At 40.2% G+C, this 27,958-nt stretch overlaps 1 protein-coding gene across 1 annotated transcript in view; it reads left to right on the top strand.

Moving 5' to 3' along the window:
• Positions 1-27,958, top strand: part of RGSL1 (regulator of G protein signaling like 1) — a 114,579-nt gene that overhangs the window by 33,997 nt on the left and 52,624 nt on the right. The window contains exons 8-10 of the mRNA XM_054484636.2: positions 4,245-4,307; positions 4,725-4,947; positions 8,773-8,880. Of these exons, the coding sequence (XP_054340611.1) occupies positions 4,245-4,307; positions 4,725-4,947; positions 8,773-8,880 (394 nt within the window). The remainder of the gene's footprint in view (positions 1-4,244; positions 4,308-4,724; positions 4,948-8,772; positions 8,881-27,958) is intronic.

Here is a 27,958-nt window from a genome sequence, read left to right as displayed (position 1 = left end):
ACTCTAGACCCTGGGACGGTGGGGCTCAGAAGTATCCCAGACTGTGAAGCCAGGTGCAGTGGCACCAAATATCCTAGAATACTTGGGATACAGGGAAAGGGATGTCTTAGCAACTAGGACTCTAGAGGGCTAGTTCAGCTACAGGGAAGCAGGGTACTATAATTCTTTTGGCCTGTAGTGTGGGGTGCCTCAGCTCAGCCACTGTTCTGTTTCCCTGGGACCTGGGGTACTATGTCATCTTAGTCCTGGAATACACAGCTGCTCAGTGCCACTTCAGCTTAGGCCCAGGGTTGTAACTATTCCAGGTAGCCCAGGCACTATTTCCCTGGGATGTAAGATGCCACTCAGCTTAGGTATTGGTGTACATGACCACTCTTCTGGGAGGCAGGACACTGCTTTAAATCAGGCATGAGAATCATGTGACTGCTCTGAACAGCCAAGGTTCTGTTTTCCCAGGGGCCAGGGTACAGCAGCAACTGGAGGGATAGATGGAGCAGTTCCACCAATGCATCATTTTCCCAGAAAGGCGTGTGAAGCTTTGGCTTCAGTTCACAGGTTCGGGGCTCAGCAGTGACTGGGAGAGAAATATGGGGCAGCTCCAATAAGGCACTGTTTCCTCAGGAGGCAGTGTGCCGTTTCAGTTCAGGCCCCTAGGGGCAGGGTGCAGCTGCAGCTGAGAGTGGTAGATAAAGCAATTCTACCAAAGTGCCATTTCCCCAGGAGGGAGTGTAGAGCTTAATGTTCAGCCTGAAGGGGTTAGGTAGAAGTGGGCAGAGCAGTTCCACTTGAGGTTGGCCCCAAGGGGAAGAGTGTGACAGCTGCCTGCAACTTGGCTTGGGGATGTCAGGTCATCGGGTGGGGGTGGTTTGGCAGCAGTTTACCCTCAGGGATGAAGGGAAGCTGTGGCTGCTTGCCCCTGGAGCAAGACACATTCCAGCAGTAATACCAGTTCCAAGATGGTATAGCACAGTAGTCTTGCAGGCCACAGGAGTCAGGGCACAGTGTCAACTCCTTCTCTGGTGGGAGCATAGCTGTGTGGCCGTTAGGCAGCTCCCTCAGCTGGGCTTAGTGCCTGTGAGGACTGCAGGGGACCCCAGTGGTGAGGACTGTAGGTGTCTAATGTGTTCATGAGGGCTGCTGAGATCTTCTAGCCTAGCTTTTCACAATAGGAAGAAGTTCCTCTTGGTCCCCAGCTGATCCAGGCTCAGGGAGTGGGTGGTGGAGGCCCAATGTTTCCTTTCATTCTCTCTGTGGCTATCCTGAGTTTCTGTGCTCATCAGGGTTTCTGTTACTCCTTCAATATACACTTTCCTTTTGTTATTTTAACTTTTATTAGAATGTAGTTATTCATGTATTGTTTCAGCTGTGTTTATTGAGGCAGGGGCAAGTGCTAGGGGCTTCTAGTCAGCCATCTTGCTGACATCACTCATCTTGATCCTTGGTTTTCTCATCAGTACATTGGGGATCATAATGGCTACCTCAAAGACACTCTATATGCAGCGCCTGGTAGTGAGTAGGTAAATACATGTTCATCCTCTTCTGACCTTTTATCAGACACATATAACCTTAGAATAGGTCATTAGAGATTCTGTCATCCCTTCTCTCATTGTACAGCTGATGGGCCAAATTCTCAGGTCTCACTGCTATTTACTGACAAGTGCAGAGCCAATGTCCAGATTCCTGCTCAGTCTATTGCAAGGTTAGTAAACTACAGTCTGGGAGCCAAATTCAGCTTCCCACATGTATTTGCATGGCCAGCAAGCTAGGGATGGTTTAACATTTCTTTATAGTAGGAAAAAAAAATCAAAAGAAGAACATATTAGGGCACATGGATAATACATGAAATTCAAATTTTAGTGTCCATAAATAAAGTTTTATTGCAACAAAACTGTTCCCATTTGTTTACATACTACCATGTCCTACAACTACATAGTTGAGTACTTGCAATGGACTATATAGCCCATATATCATAAAATATTTACCATCTGGCACTTTATAGAAAATGTTTGCAGAACCTTGATCTAGTGCATCACACACTGCTCTGAGAAGGGGCCGGGAGGGTTTATCAAGTGATGGACAAGCTCAATTCTAAAGAAAATCCTAATACATTCTAACAAAAAACTATTATAGGGTTTTTAGATGCTGTTTTATCATATTTATTATTTATGACTATTATTTTAATGTATATCTGGTTGTTTCTTTTAATCAAAAATGCTCTATTAAGCATTGTTTCTTAAGAAATAAATTTATTTATCTATTAATTATTAGGTAGAGTCATAATTTTTTTTTTTTTTTTGAGACAAAGTCTCCCTCTGTTGCCCAGGCTGAAATGCAGTAGCACGATCTTGGTTCACTGCAACCTCCACCTCCCAGGTTCAGGTGATTCTTCCACCTGAGCTCCCCAGTAGCTAATTTGTGGTACTCCCTGTGGGTGGCATGCGCCTCCCATAGGTGCATGCCACCATGCCCAGTTATTTTTTTATTTTTTATTTTTTGGTAGAGCTGGGGTTTCACCATGTTGCCCAGGCTGGTCTCAAACTCCTTGTCTCAAGTGATCTGCCCACCTCAGTCTCCAAAAGTGCTAGGATTACAGGCGTGAGGCATAAGCCACTGTACCCAGCCTAAGTCATAAATCTTTTTTACTTATTTATTTATTTTTTGAGACGGCGTTTCATTCTTGTCGCCCAGGCTGGAGTGCAATGGCGTGATCTTGGCTCACTGCAACCTCCGCCTCCCAGGTTCAAGCAATTCTCCTGCCTCAGCCTCCCAAGCAGCTGGGATTACAGGCATGTGCCACCATGAGGAGCTAATTTTGTATCTTTAGTAGAGACGGGGTTTCTCTATGTTGGTCAGGCTGGTCTTGAACTCCCAACCTCAAGTGATCCGCCCACCTCGACCTTCCAAAGTGCTAGGATTACAGGCGTGAGCCACCGTGCCCGGCCTAGTCATAAACCTTTTAAACCAAAAGGGATGTTAATAGGGTGCTCATTTCACACATGCTTTTTTATTATTCATATTTAATATATATTTACAGTTTATTTATTAATGAGTAACATATTACATTACATATTGCTCGGATTCAATCACTGAACTGAATTGTCTCAGGAATATACTTCACTCAAGTTTCCCAGGAGCCAAGGAGATTTGTTAAAGCTACTAAAATTTATATCCCTAAACTCACCTTTTCGCTGCATGATTGAGGCAGTTGGTGGAGATAATCTTACATTCTTAAAAATTACTATCAACAATTCATTGCCTACAAAATAATCCCCACGTTACTCAGCAAGGCATTCAAGTCCCTCATATATAATTCCAACGCATCCCTGCTTCCTCTCTTGCCACTTCCCCATCCCTGGGCTCTTCACATGAATGCTACATTTCAGCCCACACTGGAGTACTCATGATTCCCAAACATGTTCTTTCCTATCCCCATGTCTTTGCTTAAGCTCTTTTTACTGCCTGGCATGATCTTTACTCAACTTCCCTGTGGTGAGCTCCTACTTATCCTGCAAGGTGCACGTTAGATTAAACCTCCTTACCTTTATGAATTCTTCCTGGATTTCCCTGACTGATTCAGAAGCTTTGTTAATACCTCTGTTAGAGCATGTGCTATGCTGCTGTTCACACTGGAAGTTGAGCTCCTTGTAGCGACACTTGCAGCATGTTGATCTCTATATTCCCAGCAAGTTGTAAAGTGCCTGACACATAAGAGGCATTCATAAAGCATTTGTCAAATGAATGAATGAATGAAACTGAGAGTATGTGTTAATATATCTAGCTAAGCACTAACTCATAGGTTTTGTTGTTGTGTGTTTGTTTTAATGTAATAAAATGTTCTTCACAAAAGGGTAAGGTCTTCAAGTAGGAGATATGAGTAGACACACCAAAGAAAGACCCTTGGTTTTCAGGGCCATTTTGAGAAAAAATGAGATATTACTTTGGAACAGAATGAAATAATATGCAGATGTTAAGTAATGGTTCTGTAAATTATTTGTCATCTCTCTTCTTAAGTGAATATTTAGTACTCTTCTCTGAGACTTAGAGAGAGGCTGTGTTAGCTCCTCTATTCAGAGATAAAAGAATGCCTCCTAGTTGGTCATAGCTAATGTTTGCTGTTCCATTAGATCTCCGAATTACAGAACCCAGAATCTTCAGCCTACTCTGCTCCCAGGTGAACATATGCAGGAAAGATGCAGCAAGCTGACCATCCACCTCATAATGCATGTGCTGTGTTTGGTTTTCAGATGCTCAGTCCCTGGTATGATGAGTTTCTGGATGAAGAGGACTACTGGTTTCTCCTTTTTACGGTAGGAAGGACTTTGGGTTAGGAAGGAATCATGAGGATGAGGGAAGAAGAGAGAGTAATTACTGTTTTAAAAGGGTTGTGTGTTAAAGTAAATGAAATTGTTATTTTTCCTAGAGTCAACCAAAGATTGGCATGGTCCCTGTTGTTCTAAAGCTAAACCTCTCAAAGAAAAGGACTCAGTGCATAAGATGACTTTGAAAAAGTCACAACCACAGAAAATTTCTCCCTTATAGAAAATGAGTTTGATTAGAAAAGGGTGGGGGTTGGCATGTAAAGGATCAATGGTTCTTAACAATTGAAAACAACCTGCATAAGACCATGTGACAGGGAGGCATGGAGCACTGAGTTATTACAAAATTATTGCTTCTGGTCTAGTTCCTGTAACAAATGCAGTCTTCCCCTCACCCTCTTCTCTTAGACACAGAACAGGGTCATCAGCTCCAGACAGCATAAAAGAGAATTTATAGGCAAAGAAGAGAACATTCTTCTTTATAAGAGGATTCAGCAGTCTCTAGAGTTAAGCCAGGCTTTGGCTGACATGAAGGAAATGGACTATATGCAGTGGCGAAAGATAGCTACTGAGGACCTGAAACAAGGAGGCTCCCTCCAGGTAGAGCTAACATCTCCAGTGTTTCTAACAGGTCAGAGCAGTCACTGTAATTTTTTTGACCTTTACATATGGGCAACTGGAAAATAATATTTAACATTTACTAATTATTTACTAAGCATCAACACTACACAATGCAGAGATTACCTAATTTGGTCATCAAAACAGCCTATGAGGTAAGTACTAAGTAACTGAGGCACAGAGAGGATGTGACCTCCCCAGGGTCAGAGTAAGTTGCAGTCAGGATTTGAATCCAGACAGACTGACCGTAGAGCTCCCTGCTGGATCTGAGGGAGCCAGAGTGCTCAAGTGTAGCTAGACTCTTGCCCACCAAAGCATCACCACAGGTGATGCTGAATACTTCATTTCATGCATCTGATAAGCATGTTCCACCTCACCACATTTCCTCCAGAATAGGGTCCAAGCGCATTTCTGTGAATATATTTTACAGTCACCCGCTTCCCTAACATAACACACCAGCCCACCCAGGCAGTGGAGAGACGTCGTTAGGAGCAAAAGGCTTTGCTGTCCCAGAAGTCTGGGGTTACACCCGTGCTCTCCTATTCACTTGTATGCTTGAGCAATGTATTTAACCTCTCTTTGAGCCCCAGTTTTCCCATCTGTAAAATGGAATAATAACAAACTTGTGCAAGTGACCTGAGATCATCTATGAAAGCTATTAGTACAATGTTTGACAATCACTTAAGAATTCAATACTGTAAATGTTGGTCATTATTATTCAAATTGAGCATACTGCTTTAATTATCTATGTTGAGGCAGTTGGAGTACTGCATATTTCTCAAACTTTGATCCACAATAAATACGTTTGACTTCATAATTCCTTAAACATATACCTGTGTATACGTGTGCACATATATATGAAAAAAAATTTCAAAGCAATACTTGCCCTTATTACATAAGATGCTGTACTCCAACATTCTTTATTCTATTATGTTTCATGTCATATAAAAGCTAACAATGTCACCATTTATTTTTTGGCATACTAGTGAGTCATGACCTACACTTCGAAAAACATGGGTAAAGAGTAAGCAAAAGCTTTGAAAATTCAGTTGTACCATTCATATGCTCTGTGAGCTTGGGCAATTACTCCATCTCTCTGAATCTAATTTCTTCATCTACACAGTGGAGATAATGGCCTCTAACTTGTTTAGGATTAGAGGTAATGTATTTATATAGCAAGCAGGTGCTAAGTAAATGGTACTTGTTAGATTACCAAAAGAATGTAACATCCGGCTCTTTTTTAAAACTTTAATATGCACTCTAGATACAAACCAAGATGCCCTGGATGCCTGCCCCTCAGAGCCATGCTTGGGCATAAATTATTTAAATCTAGCATGAACAGGCCCTCTTTTTTAACCATAGAAATTCCACTCTGTCTCTAAACCCTGAGGATCTTAGATTCTTTCCCAGGAATCAAGACCAAAGTAGAAGAAAAGATGGCTGGTGAGTTTCACCACACATATGTTGGGCAATAGGCGTTACTTTGGTGGCTATGGGGCACCAGGAATAGCCAGTAAGAATGTGAACCACCCTCCATGGAAGCTTCTTGTCCCTCTCCAAAGCACATATCATTACTTCCTCTATCACTGCTCTTTTGGAGCACAAGTCTGGCCTAATAAAGGGCCTTCTTTGCATTTGGCCAAATCAGAGCCTTAAATCTCAGGTAGGTTGGTATCTCAAGCTGTACACTAAATAAACTCACAGAGTACCAGAGCTAGAACATTATCTTTTTTTTTTTTTTTTTTTTGAGATGGAGTGTGGTGGAACAGTCACAGCTCACTGCAGCCATGACTTCCCAGAATCAAGTGAAGCTCCCACCTCCGCCTCCTAAGTTGGTGGGACTACAGGCATGCACCACCACATCCAGCTAATTTTTTATTTTTTGTAGAGATGGGGTCTTGCCATGTTGCCCAGGCTAGGCTTGAACTCCTGGGCTGAAGCCATCCTCCTGTCTTGGCTTCCCAAAATGCTGGGATTAAAAGTGTGAGCGACCATGCCTAGCCTATGTATGGTACTTTAAAAAAATTATTATTATTATTATTATTTGAGATGGAGTCTCCCTTTGTCTCCCAGGCTGGAGTGCAGTGGCGCTATCTTGCCTCACTGCAACCTCCACCTCCCAGGTTCATGCAATTTTCCTGCCTCGGCCTCCAGAGTAGCTGGGATTACAGGCACCTGCCACCACGCCCTGCTAATTTTTGTATTTTAGTAGAGACAGGGTTTCACTGTGTTGCCAGGCTGGTCTCGAACTCCTGACCTCAAGTGATCCACCTGTCTCAGCCTCCCAAAGTGCTGGGATTACAGGTGTGAGCCACCACACCCGACCACTATCATCTTTTATATAGGGAAACATGACTTCCAGAATGGTGAAAAGACTTGCCCAAGGTTGCTCAGCAAGGAAGGAATTGATACAGGACTAGAAACCTGGATCCACTGCAGAAATAATCCACTGCTCTTAACACTTATGGTCAAGATTCTCCTTGGTTACACATGATGATGATGATGATGATGATGATGACTCACATTCATGGGTCCACACCCCAGTACTCTTTATAGACTCAAATAGTATAGCTTCAGAAAGTACTGAACTGCCTAGAGAGTTCCAGGAGAACTCTGTGCATTTAGATATACTCTAAATCCCAGAGCTCACAACCCAAATGAATATTTCTCCTCGGTAGGAAGTAAGGTGCTACTATTCTGCTTCTGTTACCCAGATCATTGTTAAAACGTCTCTTGCTATCTCAGCCTCATTGTCTCACCACATTTTGGATACAAAAAGGTATTCCCTCTCAATTCATCATGCATAACTTAAGATGATATATAGCTCTTTCTAGAAAAAAAAATCCACTCCGAAGGACAATGATTTGCAACTATTGATAATATTCAGATGTGTAAGTTAATTCTGAAAGTAATTCCCAAAATCAGAGCTGAGAAAGGGAAAACATAGCATAGCATGTTCTTTGCCATTTGTTATTCTTAGGGGCTTCAATTTTTTTTTTTGAAGCAATAGTAGAATGTTTGAAATGCATTTGTAGTTGTGGTCTCATCCCCGCACTTCAGGAGGCCAAGGCGGGAGTATCGCTAGAACCTAGGAGTTCAAGACCAGCCTGGGCAACATGGCGAAAACCCGTCTCTGCAAAAGAACAAATACATTTGCTACTCAATCCCTCAACAGATGGATGCTTTGAAGGAGTCGCCATTCATTTGTATGAGTTACTTCTCATATATGAATTAAAAAAGAGTAGCTCTTTCAAGTCGTATCTTGGTTACCCTAGCATCCCTCGGGCAAATAATCTCCATGGGTCAGTTTCCCTAAGAAGGAGAGGATCTTCTCATTCTGAAGGGGACAGGAGGTTTATTTCCTTGCTTATAATTTAGCTTAGGGAACTTGTATTATTTCTGTAAACATCCCATTAAAACATTATTGGCCTCTTTAAATAACTTTTTTTTCTTTTTTTTGAGACAGAGTCTCCCTCTGTGGCCCAGGCTGGATGGAGGGCAGTGGCCTGATCTCGGCTCACTACAAGCTCCGCCTCCCGGGTTCACACCATTCTCCCGCCTCAGCCTCCCAAGTAGCTGGGACCACAGGCGCCCGCCACCATACCCAGCTAATTTTTTTGTATTTTTAGTAGAGACAGGGTTTCATCATGTTAGTCAGGATGGTCTCGATCTCCTGACCTCGTGATCCGCCCATCTCAGCCTCCCAAAGTGCTAGGATTACAGACGAGAACCACCGTGCCCAGCATTTTAAAGGCAATAACTTTAACAAAAGTATATGAATCTTTGAACCCAGACTTTGGACAACTAAACTCTATCTCTGTTTTTCCTTACTTCACAGACATAACTAAAATGTCCTTTGAGGAGCTTTGCTACAAGAATCCAAAGATGGCCATACAGAAGATCAGTGATGACTACAAAATATACTGTGAGAAAGCACCTAAAATAGGCAAGTGTTTAAACTCAGGGATAGACGAGGCAACTAGGTTTTTTCAAATCTAAGAGAAAATCTGTAATCTTATGTTCCTTAAGGAACATAAGCCAAAAGAGGAACCATGCTTTGTTGGAAATGGAGAGGTGGTTAGGGGGTAATGACTATGTCTTTTTTCTCCTACAAAACCGTAGAAGGGCATCATGAAAATAAGATGTAATCATAAATGAATGAAGTGATGATGGTTAAGATTGTTCATTGCTACTTTCTTATCTAGTTGTCACTCTGGGGTTTTAATTAATGTGAATTCTTCTTCTGTCAAGTTACCTGGAGGCTGAGATTTGTGAAGGGATGTTTGTTAAGGAGTGCTCTTGGGAATAATACCTATAAGAGAGTGAGGAAGGCAGGATTGGGGAGAGGTAGATGCTCAACTGTGAAGCAATCACAACAGGCCTCAGCAGATGCCATAAGAAACTCTGATGCCAGGGTGGCCCTTCAGAGTTGTCCCTCAATGAGGTAAGAAATTTAATTTGGGCTTTAGTTCTTCCACATTGATCCCGGGGAGATGTGAATGCCCCTGGGGAAGATATAACCTAGGATTTATAGCCAGGCAGTTTCCTTTGGCTGAAGCAACTTCCAGAAGGGGCCTTCTCTCTGGGCCATCAGCAGCCAGCACTCAGGCATCTAGGGGAATGATCGCTTTGGCCCTGAAGGGAGGTTCTGGGTAGTACCCAGTACCACCCACTACTGTCCATTTACTTTGTATAGAAATTTCACCTCATCTTGGAGTAGCTCCTCCAGGAATCTGACAGTTTCTTGTCCTGGGAAACGTATTTGAGAAAGGCAGGCTCACGTTACTCCACCTTATCTGAAGACCATTGCTAATATTCCTCTTCTTCCTCTCCTGCTCCCCATCCTAGATTCCTCTCATGCTCAGCTAGCACCTCTGCTGGTCTTGGGGTCTTACTAGACTCTCATCTCTGGGATACCTGAGCCCCTGGTCATCAGGACTTCTGAGGCTGTGGCTGCTTCACTTGTCAACCTATCATACAAATTGAGCCAGGGAATACCAAGAGTGGCAAGTGAATTGTCCAGTATCTGCTATGTAACATGATCTTAATGATTAGGATCAATTACCCTGTCATTACAGTGACTCCTTTGCTTGCCTGCTGACTTCTTGGCATAAGGAGCTTAATGCAATTGAACACCTACTATTTCCTCTAGTAGAAGCATTCTGCCTCCAGGAACTAAGATCTCTAGACTGGCACTGTCCATTACAGGAGCCACTAGCCCCATGTGGCCATTGAGCACTTGAAATGTGACTGGTACGTGTGGGTAAATAAAAGACATTGTTAAAATTAATTTCACCCTTTTCTTTTTAGCTTATTCAATGTGACTACTAGAAAATTTTAAATTATATACGTGGCTCACATTTTATTTTTATTGGACAGCACTGGTCTAGACCTACAGAACCTAAAGGTATAAAGATGACAAATTTCCCTAAGTAAGTCTCTGATACTGATGGTAAATGGAAGACTTCTTTCATTCCTTGGTACCTGGGCCCATTTATTCTACTACTGAAGACACACTTCATAATGGTCTTTGAATTATCCTGGAAGATGATGCCTCATTTTCCCAAGGTATCGTCATTCTCCCCCAGCATTCTGGTAGCTCCAAGCTGCTTTCACAGCTGTGCCTTCAAAAAGTGGCTCCATCACTCTATCAGCTCTCAAAGGAAATAGAACTAGTAGATCTCATCTTCATGGGACCCACTGGCCATTGCCACATCTTCTTTTCTATAAAATGTATCCCTTGGTCAGAGGCAATGTTATGTGAGATCCCATTGAGGGATCAATCACTTATAAGCCCCAAGGTGGTGAGGCTGTCTGAGACCTTGCAGCTAAGATACATATCAGTTCCAGTCAAAATGAATTGCTGGAATTCACCAAGGGGTTCAGTGTAATCAGTTTGTCACTAAGTGGCTGGTTTTTATTAGGGATGTCACTATACTGGGGGCTCCACATTTGTTTCTGTTGCCAGCAACTTGAGTGTTTGGCACTCAAACATGGGGCACATGCTGTTGGTCTTTACATAGCCTTCATCCCTGCCACCTAGAACTCTGTCCATGAGCTCACTGTGCCAGCACTAGAGTGGTTTATGACAGAGACTTGCTGGCATCAACTGGCAGAGTGTCATTCTGTCTGCTTGGTTGTTTAGTGCCTCTTTCATGGTAGTTGTTTTTTGGTGGGCTTTAAGATACAATACAAAGATCTCCACATGTCATGCTTATTCTCATAGATCCATCCACATGTGTATATTCTCAGACCATTTTGTCTCCAGTATTCTAATCTTTCTCCTTCTAAGCCCCTGGCTTACCAGCCAAGCCATTCATCACTGCCCATGAGTATGTATATATTCTTATCCTGGGCTACTTCTCTTTCCACACAAACGAATGCACAGGTTCGCTGCCAAAGTTCTGCTCATGGGGTTGCAGGGGATTTTTCTCTCCCCATCATCTTTCAGGATCACCACTGATAGGGGCTTCAGCTGCTTATTTTCACCAATATATTGAGATGGTCCATTCATGAAACAGGTTCAGCTTTTTTCCTCTTCTGTCAGCTGGTCCTCAATGTGACCAGCCATAGATGTGATGACAGTGAAGTGGCAGTGCCACAGTGGTAATGACATGGGTGTCTGGGTCACCTGCTTAGGTAGTTTCTTGTACCTTCTGACCTGCCTCATGCCTGATTCCAGATGTACCATTTCCATTTTATGATGAATTACCGTCGAGCCACCTATGACTGGCTGATCTTGAGTAACCCAGTTTATGATGGTATAGTAATCTATTCTCACACTGCTATAAAGAAATACCTGAGGTTGGGTAATTTATAAAGAAAAGATATTTAATTTGGCTCATGGTTCCACAGGCTATACAGGAAGCATAATGCTGGCATCTGCTTGGCTTCTGGGGAGGCCTCAGAAAATTTACAGTCATGACAGAAGGTGAAGGGGGAGCCAGAAATTCATGTGGTTGGAGCCAAAGGAAGAAACGGGGAGGTGCTACACACTTAACCAATCAGATATAATGAGAACTCACTCATGATGGTGAGGACAGTACCAAGGGGATGGTGATAATCCATTCATAAGAAACCGCCCCATGAGCTGATAACCTCCCACCAGGCCCCACCTCCAACATTGGAGATTACATTTCAGCATGAGATTTGGGCAGGGACACAGATCCAAACCGTATCAGATGGGTAGGTCTGTCTGTATGCTTACTTGATATCACATGGACAGGCTCTCTTACTTTGCCATAGCTCAATAGCACATTGAAGTATTTTGTGAACAGTGTAGTTTTTTGCTGCAGATAACATGGCCTTACTCCAGAACTTTACGGATCTATTTCAAGATTATCCTTTTCAGGTCTGTTATAAACTCCATTGTCTTTTCCCACTACTGACACTCCTAAAACCATGGGATCTGTTGTGTTGTATGACCTAAGTGTTAGGGCTATTTATACCAGAACCTTAAGTTGCAGCAAAATTACTTTCCTACTCTGGGTCCCCCTAACATCTGGCAGCCTTATATTTCAGAGAAGTATTTTCAAGTGTGAAATATGCTGTTTCTGAAACATAAAGAAGTCTACCAGATTTTATGCTTCTTTCTTAGCAGTGAAAGATGCAAGATGCAATCTATATCCTTTATTTTGGAGAGGATGTCCAAATATGCACCAGATCACACTGGATTCTAGAACCTTTACTGATATGGTGGACCCTTCAGTCTTGGCAGGATTTATTCACCTCTGGAGCATACGTGTCTTACTAAGGCCCCCAAAATGCTTAGCCTTTATTGTTTATCTTGCCCAATGTATATGATACATGTGATACAATGTATATGATACTATTGATAATGTGGACTAATGTAATATTCTGCAGAGTAGATGGTTTGGGGTCCATTGAATTACATTATGTTAGAGGATAGAAAAGTTAATATAATAATGGCAAGACAGTAAATATATATGCTGTCCATCCTGCATCAATGTGAACTGCTTCTTGTCCTTCTTTATGATAGGAATGAAAAAGAGATAGAAAGAAAGATAGATAGATAGATGATAGATAATAGACTGTGTGTATGTGTGTGTGTGTGTGCGCGTATGTGTGTGTGTCTGTGTATCTTTTTCAGGAGATATATATTTTTCAGGAGATATATATGTGTGTGTGTGTGTGTCTGTGTATCTTTTTCAGGAGATATATATTTTTTTTCAGGAGACAGATATATACATATATATCTGAAAATAAAAATTGCTGTTTTCTCTTGAAAATAACAACTAACTTATAGAAAAAAAAGTACAGGAAAAAAATCCTTTATTGAACCACTTGACAGTAGCTGTCAACCTAATGCCCCATCATCCTCAAATAATTCAGTGTATATTTTCCACAAACAAGGACATTCTCCCATGAAGCCACAATACAATGATCAGAATCAGGAAATTAACACCGATACATTACTACCACTTAATTTTCAGACAAAATTCAATATTTATTGAATGTCATCTTACTCAGATTTTCTTTGACTTTTATATCCTTGACACTTTTGAAGATTCCAAGTCTATTTTTACAGAGGTCCTTTCATTTTTGTTTGATGTTTTCTCATGATTAGATTCAGGTTATGCATTCAGGTTATTCAGAAATATCATTGCAGTTCTTTTCATTGCAGCAAGTGGTGCACGATTTTGCTTTGTTCCATTACTGATGATGTTCCCACCCTTCTTTTTGTAGAAATGGGGTCTCACTATGTTCTCCAGGCTGTTTTTGAACTCCTGGCCTCAAGGGATCTTGCCTTGACCTCCCAGAGCACTGAGATTATAGGCATTGATCTTCTCTTTGATCATTTGGTTAATGTGGTACCTGCCAGGATTCTTTGTTATAAATTTATTATTTTTCCTTTCATGATTAATAAGTATTATGGGGGGTGTACTTTAAAATTATGTAAATATCTCATTCTTACACTCTTAATTCATTAATTTATATCTGTATGAACTCTTTTTTTTTATTCAATGGGTTATAATTCATTACTGTGATTATTTTGGTGCTCAAATTTTCCCCAGTTTGGTAAGTGGCACCCATTTCAAGCTGCTTATGTCTCGTTTTGGAATGTCTCTCGAGCATGCCCTTGCTTTTTTGTATATGCCTCCCAGGTGCATCTTCTACTTTCCCTGCTCCAGCTCTAGAATCAGTCGTTTATTTGAAGAGCCTCATTCCTTTTCTTAGAGAATGATGCTTAAAAGCCAAAATCAAGAAACTAGATTAACTCATTGCTATTGGAGTGTCACTGCAATCAGATCTTTTTAGTGGATTGAGCTAAAGAATGTGTGTGTCCCAGAGATTCTGATATGTTGTATCTTTGTTCTCATGGGTTTCAAAGAATTTCTTGATTTCTGCCTCAGTTTTATTGTTTACTAAGAAGTCATTCAGGAGCAGATTGTTTAGTTTCCATGTAATTGTATGGTTTTGAGTGATTTTTTAGTGATTTTCTTAGTGATTTCTATTTTTATTGTGCCATGGGCCAACAGTGTGGTTGGTTTGAATTCAGTTTTTTGTTTTTTGTTTTTAATTTGCTGAGTTGTTCTATGGCTGATTATGTGACCAATTTTTTTTTTTTTTTTTGAGACAGTCTTGCTCTTGTTGCCCAGCCTGGAGTGCAATGGCACGATCTTGGCTCACTGCAACCTCCACCTCCTGGGTTCAAGCGATTCTCCTGCCTCAGCCTCCTGAAGAACAGGGATTACAGGTGCCCGCCACCACACTTGGCTAATTTTTGTGTTTTTAGTAGAGATGGGGTTTCACCATGTTGGCCAGGCTGGTCTCAAACTCCTGACCTCAGGTGATCTTCCTGCCTCAACCTCCCAAAGTGCTGGGATTACAGGCGTGAGCCACAGCACCTGGCTCTTATGTGGCCAGTTTCAGAGTATGTGCCATGTGCAGATGAGAAGAATGTATGTTCTGTTGTTTTGGAGTGAAGATTTCTGTAGACGCCAGTTAGATCCATTTGGGTTAAGTGTTGTGTTCAGGTCTGGAATACCTTTGTTAGTTTTCTACCTCAAAGATCTAATACCATCAGTGGGGTGTGAAGTCTCCCACTGTTATTGTGTGATTGTCTAAGTCTCTTTGCAGGTCTCTAAGAACTTGCTTTATAATCCTGGGAGCTCCTGTATTGGGTGCACACATATATATTTAGGATAGTTAAGTCTTGTTTAATTGAAACTTTACCATTATGTAATGCCTTTATTTGTGTTTTTTGATTGTTGTTGATTTAAAGACTGTTTTGTTTGAAATTAGAATAGCAATCTCTGCCTTTTTTGTTTGTTTTCCATTTGCTTGGTAGATTTTTCTCCATCTCTTTACTTTGAGCCTGTGGGTGTCATTGCATGTGAGATGATTCTCTTAAAGATAGTAAACAGTTGGGTCTTGCTTGTTTATCCAGCCTGCTACTCTGTGCCTTTTAATTGGGACATTAGGCCATTTACATTCAAGGTTAATATTGATAGGTGTGGATTTGATTCTGTCCTCATTAGCTGGTTATTATGCAGACTTGATTTTGTAGTTGCCTTATAGTGTCAATGGTCTATGTACTTAAGTGTGCTTTTGTGGTAGTCAATAACAGTCTTTCATTTCCATATTTAGCACTCTATTAAGGACCTCTTGTAAGGCAGGTCTGGTGGCAACAAATTCCCTTAGCATTTGCTTGTCTGAAAAGTTAGATACTAGATTCTTACCAGATATATGATTTGCAAATATTTACTTCCATTCTGTGGGCTGTATTTTCACTATCTTGATAATGTTCTTTGATGCACAAAAGTTTTCAATTTTGGTGAAGTCCAATTTGTGTTTTCTTTCATTTTTTGCTCATGCTTTTAGTGTCATATTTAAAAATTTTTGCCAAATCCGTGGTCTTGAAGATTTACCTCTTTGTTTTATCCAAGAGCTTTAAAGTATTAGCATCTACATTTAAGTTTGTCATTCATTTTGAGTTAATTTTTTTGTGCAGCGTGAGGAAAGAGTTTGACTTCATTCTTTTGTGTATGAATAGCCAATTGATCCAGCACCATTTGTTGAAGAGACTCTTCTTTCCCCCCATTGAATGGTGTAGACATGCTAGTCAAAAATAAATTGACTGTACATGTATGGTTTTATTTTTGGAATCAAAATTCAATTCCATTGATCTCTAAGTTTATTTTTATGCTAGTACCACACTATTTTGATAACTGTGTTTTATAGTAAGTTTTAAAATCAGGAGATGTGAGTCCTTCAATTTTATTTTTTCAAGGTTGTTTTTGCTATTTGGGATAGCTTGCAATTCTATGTGAGTTTTTGGACCAACTTTTCCATTTTTTCAAAAAATAATCATTGGGGTTTGGATTGAGATTGTACTGAATCTGTAGATCATTTTGGGTAGCATTGCCATATTCAGTCTTCCAATTTATGAACACAGGATATATTTTTCTCTAAGTCTTCTTTAATTTCTTTCAGCGATACTTTGTAATTTTTAATTTACAAGTTTTACATTTTCATGATTACATTTATAAGTATTTAATTCTTTCTGATGCTATTGTAAGTGGAACTATTTTTATTTCATTTCAGATTGTTCATTGTGAGTATATAGAAATACAACTGATCATTGCATATTGAACTTGTATCCTAAAACTTTGCTGAATTTGTTTCCTAGGTTTAATAGTATTTTGTGGATTCTTTAGAATTTTCTATACATTGGATCGTGTCACATGTCACCTCTGAATAAAATAGCTTTGTTTGTCCCTTCCCAATGTGGACATTTTTATTTTCTTTTCTTGCATAAGTGCTCTGGCTAGAACTTCCAGTACAATGCTAAATAAAAACAGTGAAAGAAGGCATGCTTGTCTTCTTCCTGAGCTGAGGGGCAAAGCTTTCAGTCTTTCACCATTGACTATAATGTTTCCTGTGACTTTGCCCTTTATCATGTTGAGGATGTTCTCTTCTATTTCTAGTTTGTTAGATGATTTTTATGATGAAAGACTGTTGGATTTTGTCAAATGCTTTTTCTCCGTCAATTGAGATGATTTTCTTCCTTCCTTTCTCTCTTTCTCTCTTTCTTTCTTTCTTTTTTTTTTTCCTTTTTCTTTTTTTTTTTTTTTTTTTTTTTTTTGAGATGGAGTCTTGCTCTGTCGCCCAGGCTGGAGTGCAGTGGCGCATCTTGGCTCACTGCAACCTCCATCTCCCAGGTTCAAGCGATTCTCCTGCTTCAGCCTCCTGAGTAGCTGGGATTACAGATGTGTACCATTAAGCCTGGCTAATTTTTGAATTTTTAGTACAGATGGGGTTTCACCATGTTGTCTAGGATGGTCTTGAACTCCTGACCTCAAGTGATCCTCCTGCCTCTGCCTCCCAGAGTGCTGGGATTACAGACGTGAGCCGCTACACCCGGCCTTGATGTGTAACCTCCTTAATATTCTACTGGATTTGATATGTTCACGTTGTATTGAGGATTTTTGCATCTATATCCATAAGGAATGTTGGTCCATAGATTTCGTGGGTTGTCTTTGTCTGATTTATTATTAGGATCATGTTGACCTCAGAATGAGTTAGGAAGCATCTCCTCCTCTTCAATATTTTGGCAGTTTAAGAAGAATTGATGTTAATTCTTCTTGAAATGTTATGTAGAATTTACCAGTGAAGTCATTAGGTCCTGAGCTTTTCTTTGTTGAGTGGTTCTGGATTATTGGTTCAATCTCCCATTCAAACTGTTATTTTTTCTTGAGTCAGTTTTAGAAGTTTGTGCATTTTTTGAACTTTGTTTATCTAGATTACCTAATTTGTTGCCATAAAATTGTTTATAGTAGTCTCTTATAATCCTTTTTATTTCTGTAAGTTTGGTAGTAATGTCTTCACTTTTATTTCTGATGTTAATAATTTAATTCTTTTCCCTTTTTTTCTTGTTAAGTCTAGCTAAATGTCAATTTTGTTATCTTTTCAAAAGAAAAAGCTGTCGTTTTTGTTGATGGTCTCTATTGCTCTCAAAGAGTAGATGCTTCTACTCCCTATTTTGTCTACTTCCACTCTAGTCTTTATTATTCCTTTCTTCTGCTGGTTTTAGATTTAGCTTGGCCGGGTGCAGTGGCTCATACCTGTAATCCCAGCACTTTGGAGGCCGAGGCAGAAGGATACCTTGAACCTAGGAGTTTGAGACCAGTCTGAGCACATACTGAGACCTCGTCTCTACAAAAAATTAAAAGATTAACCAGGCATAGTGGCACATGCCTGTAGTCCCAGCTACTTGTGAGGCTGGGGTGGGAGGATTGCTTGAGTTTAGGAAGCTGAGGTTGCAGTGAGCTATGATCATGCCACAGTACTCCAGCCTAGGCAACAGAGTAAGATCCCATCTCTAAAAAACAACAACAAAAACAGATTTAGCATGCTCTTCTTTGTCTAGTTCCTGAACCTGCAAGGCTAGATTATTTACTTGGTATCTTCTTTTTTAATATCTGCATTTATAAGTTTCTTTTTGAGCAGTGTTTTCACTGCATCCCATAGGTTTTGGCATGTGATGTTTTTATTTTCCTTTAGCTCAAAATTAATGTACTTTTCAAGGTGCCCAACATCATTGATCAGAGAAATGCAGATTGAAACTACAATGTGATGTCATCTCACCCCAGTTAAAATGGCTTATATCCAAAAGACAGGCAATAACAAATGCTGGCAAGGATGTGGAGAAAAGGAAACCCTTGCACACTGTTGGTGGGAATGTAAATTAGTACAACCACTATGGGGAACAATTTGGAGATTCCTCAAAAAACTAAAAATAGACCTATCATATGATCCAGCAACCCCACTACTAGGTATACCCAAAAGAAAGGAAATCAATTGTTGAAGAGTTATCTGCACTCCCATGTTTGTTGCAGCACTGTTCATGATAGCCAAGATTTGGAAGCAACCTACACGTCCACCTTGATGGACGTGTAGGTTGCTTCCAAATCTTGGCTATCATGAACAACATTAAGATGGACATGGATAAAGAAATGAATCCAGATGAATTGATAAAGAAAATGTGCTCCTATACACAATGGAATACTATTCAGCCATAAAAAGAATGAGATTCAATCATGTGCAACAACATATGGAACTGGAGGTCATTATGTTAAGTGAAATAAGCGAGGCACAGAAAGACAAACATCGAGTGTTCTCACATATTTGTGGGATCTAAAAATCAAAACAATTGAACCCACGGAGATAGAGAGTAGAAGGATGGTTACCAGCAGCTAGGAAGGGTAGTTGTGGGGTGGTGGGAGGGTGGATTGTGTAGGGTGGTGAGGGGAGATAAGGATAGTTAATGGGTACAAAAAAGTAGTTTGAATGAATAAAGCCTAATATTTGATAGCACAACAGAGTGGCTATTGTCAATAATAATTTAATCATACATTTTTAAATAACTAAAAGAACATAATTGGATTGTTTGTAACACAAAGGATAAATGCTTGAGTGGATGGGTACTCCATCTTTCATGATGTAATAATTATATATTGCATGGCTGTATCAAAACATCTTATGTATCCCATAAATATACACACCTAAGTATCCACAAAAATTAAAAGTTTTGAAAAAAACAAAGTTATCATGCTTTTCAGCCCCCAGACTTTTATTTGGTCCCTTTTGTAATTTCTCTCTCTCTCTTTTTTTTTTTTTTTTTTTTTTTTTTGAGACAGAGTCTCACTCTGTCACCCAGGCTGGAATGCAGTGGTGCAATCTTGGCTCACTGCAACCTCTGCCTCCTGGGTTCAAGCGATTCCCCTGCCTCAGCCTCCTGAATAGCTGGGACTACAGGTGCACACCACCATGCATGCCCAGCTAATTTTTGTATTTTTAGTAGAGACGGGGTTTCACCATGTTGGCCAGACTGGTCTCGAACTCCTGACCTCAGGTGATCCGCTCGCCTACAGCCTCCCAAAGTGCTGGGATTACAGGTGTGAGTCACCATGCCCAGCCAGTTTCTCTTTATTGGTACTCTCTTTTGGTTAGACATAATTCTGCCGGGTTTTTGTAACTTTCTTTGCTCATGGTTTCCTTTAGCTCTTTGAGCGTATCTGAGACAATAGATTTAAAGACTAGTAAGTACAATGGCTGGACTTTTCATGGACAATTTCCATTGGTTCTTTTTTCCTGTGAATGGGCCATATTTTTTTTTGCATACCTCATAGTTTTTTTGTAGAAGACTGGACTTTTTAATATTATAATGTAGCAACTATGGAAATTAGATTCTCCCAAGGAAATTAGAAACTCCCCAGGATTTGTTGTTCTGCCTTTGGGGTTGGTGTTGTTTGTTTATTTAGTGACTTTTCTCAACTATTTTTGTAAAGTCTGTATTCTTTGTCATATGTGGCCACTGAAGTCTTAGTTCTGTTAGCCTGTGGTCATGTAGTGTTTTGACAGTTTCCTTAAATTCTTGAAGCCAAAAAAGAAAACAAAAGAACAAAAAAATAAATTACCGGTCTTTGTAGATTGGCTCTGTGTTGTGATGCTCTTTCAACACTTAGCTAGCTAGACCACTTATATAACTCTTCTTTAGCCTTCACTCCTCACTTGCCTGGAAACTAAATTTCAGCCAGAGGTAAAAGTTTTGGGTCTTCTAATGCTTTTTCTGAGCATACATCCAGTTCTAGGTATGTATATGGACTTCTTCATTCTCTGGTATACATACAAGCTTTGAAAACTTTTATTACCCCATATGTATCCTTCCCCAACTTCATCTTTTCCCAGCTTTTTGGTCTGTCAAATGCTGTCCCAACTGTTGTCCCTAGGCCCAAGCTGTGGTGGTCAATACTTGTGTCCTTAAACTCTTTTAGTAATTTCACTTGGGAAGCCTCCCCAGCCTTGGAAACACTCCAAGTATGGCAAAATAAAGGCGAGTCCTTGTGTCAGTTGTTCAGGGAGCCAGATAACTTTAGGTCAAAACAAACAACCACAATTTTTTGAAAATAAGATTCATATTTTGCCTTCTGGCACTAACAACCTGCATTACAATATGGGCTGCTGTCATCATGGCCACCACTGATGTGGAGACTGGTGGTGGGGGGTATGTGGACAATTTAAAATGCCACACTTTCTTTACCACAATGCATCCTCATCTTTCTTCACCAAGACTTTCCCTGGTTGTCATAAATTCTTGACGAGATTCAAGAATTCTCCAAAGCTCTGATTCTCACCATTTTTGTCATATCCTTAGTTGCTTTTGTGGAGGGATGAAGTCTGAGAGCTCCCTCCTTTGCCATTTTCTGTGATATCATTTCCTACTATATCTTTTAATCCATGGATTTGGCATACTCCTCCATTTATTCATGTATTCATTAATTTGTATTTAAAACTAATAATTTTTATAGTTTTCCACTTAATATTATTATATATCTCCATTATATTTATTTCTAGACCTTTGATGTTTTCTGATGTGCTTATAAATGTTTTCTGATGTGCTTGTAAATTTTTAAAGTTTTATTTTTAACATTGTCTGGCATATAGAAATGTAATTGATTTTTATGTAATAGACCAGTATTTCAAAACTTTACTGAATTAGCTAATTCTACAAGTTCATCTGCAAATTCCTTTGATACACACAATTATGTCCCTTGTGAATAAAGAGTTTCATTTTTTAAGATATTTATATATTTGATTTTCCTTTATTACCTTATTGCTCTTACTAGGTCTTCCATTACCTTTTTAGATAGATGTGGCATTACATTGAGACACCCTTGCCTCAATCTCAATCTCAATTTAATCACAGATTTAATCTCTTCAAAATATATAGGACTGCTTAGATTTTCTATTTCTTTTTATGCCATTTTAGTATGTTGTATATTTTATGAATTTGGCAATTTCATTTGACATTTCAAATATATTGACATGAAGTTGTTTGTGATACTCTCATTATATTTAAATGTCTATAAGACATGTAATGTTGAGTGCAGTATTCTGTATATGTTAGGTGTATTTGGCTAAACACATTCACATTTTCTGTATTTTTACTGATAGTTTTGGTTTTCATTGCTATCAGTTAGAAGAGACATTACTAATCTCCCATTCTGGATTTTTTCATTTATCTTTTTAGTACTTTCAATTTTTGCTTTATTTGAGTCTACATTGTTAGATGCAAGCAAATTTGGAATTATAGATTCCTGCTAGAATAATTCTTTTTCTCTAATAACACTTCCTGCTTTATAGTCTTTGTCTCCCTTTTGATAGTCATTACCTTTTATCTCATCTTTTTATTCTTTAATATCCCTTTGTTTTTATATTTAAGCTAAGCCCCTTTTAAGCCTAATCTTAGTTCTTATATTTTTGTTTCCATTTAAATCCAATCTGACAATTGCCTTTTAGTAAGCATATTTAGTCCACTTACATTTGATACGATTACTTATACATTGGGTTTAAAATTCTACCTTACCATTTTAAGTTTTTTTTTTTAACTGCTGCTGTAATAGACATACATAGTTTTAGGGTACATGTGACAATTAAACACATTCACATAATTTGTAAAGATAAAATTAGTATACTTGGGATATCCATCATCCTAAATATTTGTTTTTCCTTGCACTGGATCCATTAACATTCTTCTCTTCTAGCTAGCTTGAAATATACAATAGATTGTTGTAAGCTATATTGCTATATTCACCCTGCTCACCTTTCTTTTTTTTTTTTTTTTTTTTTTTTTTTGAGACAGACTTTCACTTTTATTGCCCAGGCTGGAGTGCAATGGCACGATCTTGGCTCACCACAAACTCCACCTCCCGGGTTCAAGCAATTCTCCAGCCTCAGCCTCCCAAGTAGCTGAGATTAAAGGCATGTGCCACCATGCCCGGCTAATTTTGTATTTTTAGTAGAGATGGCGTTTCTCCATGTTGGTCAGGCTGGTCTCAAACTCCTGACCTCAGGTGATCTGACTGCCTCGGCCTCCCAAAGTGCTGGGATTACAGGTATGAGCCACCACGCCTGGCCTCACCCTGCTCATCTTTCTAACGCTAGGTCTTATTTCTTCTATCAAACCATATATTTATACTCATTAATCAATTTCTTTCTTTCCTCCTTCCCCCTAACCTTTGTAGCCTTTGGTAACCACCAATCATACTCCTTGTCTTCATGAAATCCCTTTTTAAGCTCCCAATATGAGCAAGAACATGTGATATTTGTCTTTCTGTGCTTGGCTTATTTCACGTAACATAATGATCTCCAGTTGCATTCATGTTGCTGTAAAAGACAGGATTTCATTCTTTTTTGTGGCTGGATAATTGTTTTTTTGGCTGGATAATTCCATTGTGTATATGTACCACGTTTTCTTTATCCATTCATCTTTTGATGATTACTTAGGTTGATCTCATATCTTGGCTATTGTGAATAGTACTACAATGAACATGGGAGTGCAGATTTTTTTTTTTTCTTTTTTGGGACAGGGTCTGTCTCTGTCACTCAGGCTGGAATGCAGTGGTGCAATCATGGCTCACTGCAGCCTTGACCTCTTGGACTCAAGCAATCCTCCCACCTCAGCCTCCTCGAGTAGTTGGGACCACAGGCACATGCCACCACACCCAGCTAATTATTTTATTGTTTTAGAGATGGGGTTTTGGCATGTTGCCCAGGCTGATCTCGAACTCCCAGGCTCAAACAATCCACCCACTTCAGCCTCTCAACGTGCTGATAGTGTGAGCCACCATGCCCAGCCCAGATGTTTTTTTGATATGTTGATTTTCTTTCTTTAAACTATATACCTAGTAATAGAATTGCTGTGTTACATGGTAGTTCTATTTTTAATTTTCCGAGAAACCTCCATACTATTTTTCATACTGGCTGTACTAATTTACATTCCTACCGACAATGTGCAGGTGTTTTCCTTTTTACACAACCTTACCAGCATCTGTTACTCCGTCTTTTTGATAAAAAGCCATTTTAACTAGGACGAGATCATGTCTCATTGTAGTTTTGTTGGTGGTGGTGGTGGTGGTTGTTGGTGGTGGTTTTTTTTTTTTTTTTTTGAGATGGAGTTTCACTCTTGTTGCCCAGGCTGGAGTGCAATGGCATGATTTTGGCCCACTGCAACCTCCGCCTCCTGGGTTCAAGTGATTCTCCTGCCTCAGCCTCCTGAGTAGCTGGGATTATAGGTGCCTGCCACCACACCCAGCTAATTTTGTATTTTTAGTAGAGATGAGGTTTCGCCATGTTGGTCAGGCTGGCCTTGAACTCCTGACCTCAGGTGATCCACCCGCCTCGGCCTCCCAAAGTGCTGGGATTACAGGCGTGAGCCACTGCGCCCGGCTCTCATAGTTTTGATTTGCATATCTCTGATGATTAGTGATGTTGAGCATTTTTTCATATACCTGTTGACTATTTGTATGTTTTCTTTTGAGAAACGTCCATTCAGATCTTTTGCCCATTTTAAAATTGGATTATTTGGTTTGCTATTGAGTTGTTTGAGCTTCTTATATATTCTGGTTACGGATCCCTTTTCAGGTGGATAGTCTGCAAATATTTTCTCCCAGTCTATGAGTTGCTTGTTTATTTTGATAATTGTTTTTGTTACTGTGAATAAATATTAGGATGTAATCCTATTTGTATATTTTTATTTTGGTTGCTGGTGCTTTTTTTTTTTTTTTTTTTTTGAAGTCTTACACAAAAAGTCTGCCCAGACCAATGTCCTGGAGCATTTCCCCAATGTTTTCATCTAATAGTTTTATAGTTTCACGTCTTAGATTTTTGTCTTTAATACATTTTTATTTGATTTTTGTATATGATGAGAGATAGAGGTCTAGTTTCATTCTTCTCCATATAGTTATCCAGCTTTCTTTCTTTATTTTCTTGAGACAGAGATTTGCTCTTGTTGCCCGGGCTGGAGTGCAACGGCACAATCTCAGCTCACCGCAACGTCTGCCTCCCGGGTTCAAGAGATTCTCCTGCCTCAGCCTCCCAAGTAGCTGGGATTACAGGCATGCGCCACCATGCCCAGCTAATTTTGTATTTTTAGTAGAGATGGGGTTTCTCTATGTTGGTCAGGCTGGTCTCAAACTCCTGATCTCAGGTGATCTGCCCGTCTCGGCTTCCCTAAGAGCTGGGATTACAGGCTTACAGGTGTGAGCCACCGCGCCTGTCCAGTTATCCAGATTTCTTAGCACCATTTATTGAAGAGACTGTTATTTCCCCATTTTATCTTCTTTGCACATTTGTTGAAGATGAGTTGGCTGTAAAGGCATGGATTTATATCTGGGCTCTGTGTTCTGTCCCATTGGTCTATGTATCTGTTTCCATGGTGCTGATTTGGTTACTGTAGCTTTGTAGTAAATTTTGAAACCAGGTAGTATGATGCTTTTAGCTTTGTCCTTTTTGCTTAGGATTGCTTTGGCTATTTGGGGGTCTTTTGTGATTTCATATAAATTGCAGGATTAGAAAAATTTCTCTGAAGAATGTCATTGGTGTTTCGATAGGATGAATCTATAAATTTCTCTGGATAGTATTGTCATTTCAACAGTATTAATTCTTCCAATCATGAGCATGGAGTAACCTTTCATTTGTGTATATCTTCTTTTTTGTTTCTTTCATCAGCGTTTTGTAATTTTTCTTGTATAGATCTTTCACTTCTTTGGTTAAATTGATTCCTATATATTTTATATTTTTGTAGCTATTATAAATGGGATTCCTTTTTATTTTCCAGATTGTTCACTGTTGGTGTATATAAATGCTACTAATTTTTGTATATTGATTTTGTATCCTGAAACCTTACTGGATTTGTTTATCAGTTCTAACACTGCTATTATTGTATTGCGGTCTTTCTCTCCTTTTATATCTATTAATGTTTGTTTTATGTACTTTGATGCTCCGGTTTTAGGCACATAGATATTTATAACTGTTTTATCCTCTTGCTAAGTTGACCTCTTTATTACTATATAGTGACTCTCTTTGTCTCTTTTTACCGTCTTTGATATGTTGTCTATTTTATCTGATGTAAGTATAGCTATTCTTGCCTCTTTATTTCTGCTTGTATGGAATATCTTTTTCCATGCCCCCACTTTCAGTCTGTATATGTGAAATGGGAGAGTTCCCTGACCCCCCCACTGCAGAAGGTGCAACGGGGTGTGGCTCATCTGTTCGGCTGCTGCATGCTCAAACCCCTTACAGGAGGAGGGGCACGCAGACAGGCAGGTGCAGGAGCCAGGGCGAGCGCTTTTGGGCTCCAGCCCCACGGTAGCTTCTACAGGTGGGTGCCTGTGATTCTCAAAGCCCCACTGTGTGTGCCACAGTGCTGTTTTAGCTCTACCATCCACAGACAGCTTAAGTGTTAACCAGCTCAGTGCCCTCTTTGTACCTAGGTTCTAGTCTGGTGTTCAACAAGAATCAGGTCACATACAGATTTGAAGGATGGTGAATGCAGAGATTTTATTGGATGATGGAGGTGGCTCTCAGCAGAATGGATGCGGAGCTGAAAAAAGGGATGGAGTGGGGAGATGATCTTTCCCTGGAGTTTCGCTACCCCATGGCTGATCTTCTTTCTGACTGTCCCCAGCTGAACTCCTCTCAACGTTCTGATGCTCCTTCTCTCCTCTCTTTCTCTGCCATGCCACTCTTCTGCTCCTCTGCCCTTCTGTTTGTCTGTCCATGGAGCCTGGGGTTTGGGATTTATATGGGCACAGGATGGGGTGGGGTATGGCAGGCCAAAAGGCAACATTTGGGCACGAAAACAGGAATGCCTGTTCCCATTTAGGGTTGTGGGTTTCCAGGCCTAGGGGTGAGGCCTTTGCCAGGGAACTGCCCTCGTCTACCCAGTATTTCTCTGTCTCCTGCTGATATCATTTTCCCCCTCTGAAGAGGCACATCTAACTGCCATTAGAATATGGACGATGACCAATCTTAGCTACTTCCTGCTGACAGGGGGCATTGTTTTGGGGAAAACAGAAGTCAGATTCCTCCCCGATCTATCTAAGGGTCTCTGGCAAAACGAAGCCATCTTCTGAGGCTCTGGTTGCCTGAACATTTGGAATTTGATGGCCTAGGTGAGAGAGAAAAAAACAAGTTTTATAAGGTTAAGTATGCATGGGTTAAACATGTGTATTATACAAGGAAAGAATCTAGTGCCAAAGATTACAGAAAAAAGAAGTGAAATATACTAACAACTTGCACCCCAAGCTGTTTTTCCCTAGTGAAAGAAATTAAAACTTGTATGGGAACAGTTAAACTTTAGAAGAGAGATAACTGTTTTTGCCACATCTGTAGCAGTTAACAGGTGCATTCTGGGAATTCTGGGGTTTGTGGACTTGTATGGTGGCTCTTAAAGCTTCTGCCTCTTTCTTGTGTCTCCCTATCTCTATTGTAAAAGATCAAGGCAGCCACTTTCAGGAGGTTCTCCAAAGTACTATCTGGTCCCAGGGCCTATTTCTGCAACTTCTTCCTTATATCAGGGGCTGCCTGAATAATAAATTTATCCTTTGGGGTTAGCTGTCACTTGACAGAATCAGGCGATAGAGAGGTGTACTTTACCAAGGCCCCTCTTAGCCTCTCCAAGAAGGCAATGAGATTTTCTTTTCTCTCTCTATCTTTTTGTTTGTTTGTTTGTTTTTGAGACAGTCTTGCTCTGTTGCTCAGATGAGAGTGCAATGGTGTGATCTTGGCTCACTGCAACCTCCATCTCCTGGGTTCAAGCGAGTCTCCTGCCTCAGCCTCCTTAGTAGCTGGGATTACGGACACCTGCCATCATGCCTGGCTAATTTTTGTATTTTTGTAGAGATGAGGTTTCACCATGTTAGCCAGGTTTGTCTTGAACTCCTGACCTAAGGTGATCCACCAACCTTGGCCTCTCAAAGTGCTGGGATTACAGGCATGAGCTACCGTGCCCAGCCTGCAGTGGGATTTTCATTAAATCCCTGGTCTATCATGGATAGCTTGCTGTAATTGAGAGGCTTGGTCCTCGTCCTACATAAGCCTTCCATTATGCATACCTGAAAGAGTCCCCTGTTCCAGTCTCCCATCTCGTCACTGGGATCCCATTTAGGGTCATTCACTGGTACTGCTTCTCTTCCAGTTGGATAAAGTTCACCCCC

This window comes from Pongo pygmaeus, chromosome 1, assembly GCF_028885625.2.
Source record: "Pongo pygmaeus isolate AG05252 chromosome 1, NHGRI_mPonPyg2-v2.0_pri, whole genome shotgun sequence".
Classification (NCBI taxonomy): domain Eukaryota; kingdom Metazoa; phylum Chordata; class Mammalia; order Primates; family Hominidae; genus Pongo; species Pongo pygmaeus.
This window is presented reverse-complemented; position numbering and strand designations above follow the sequence as displayed.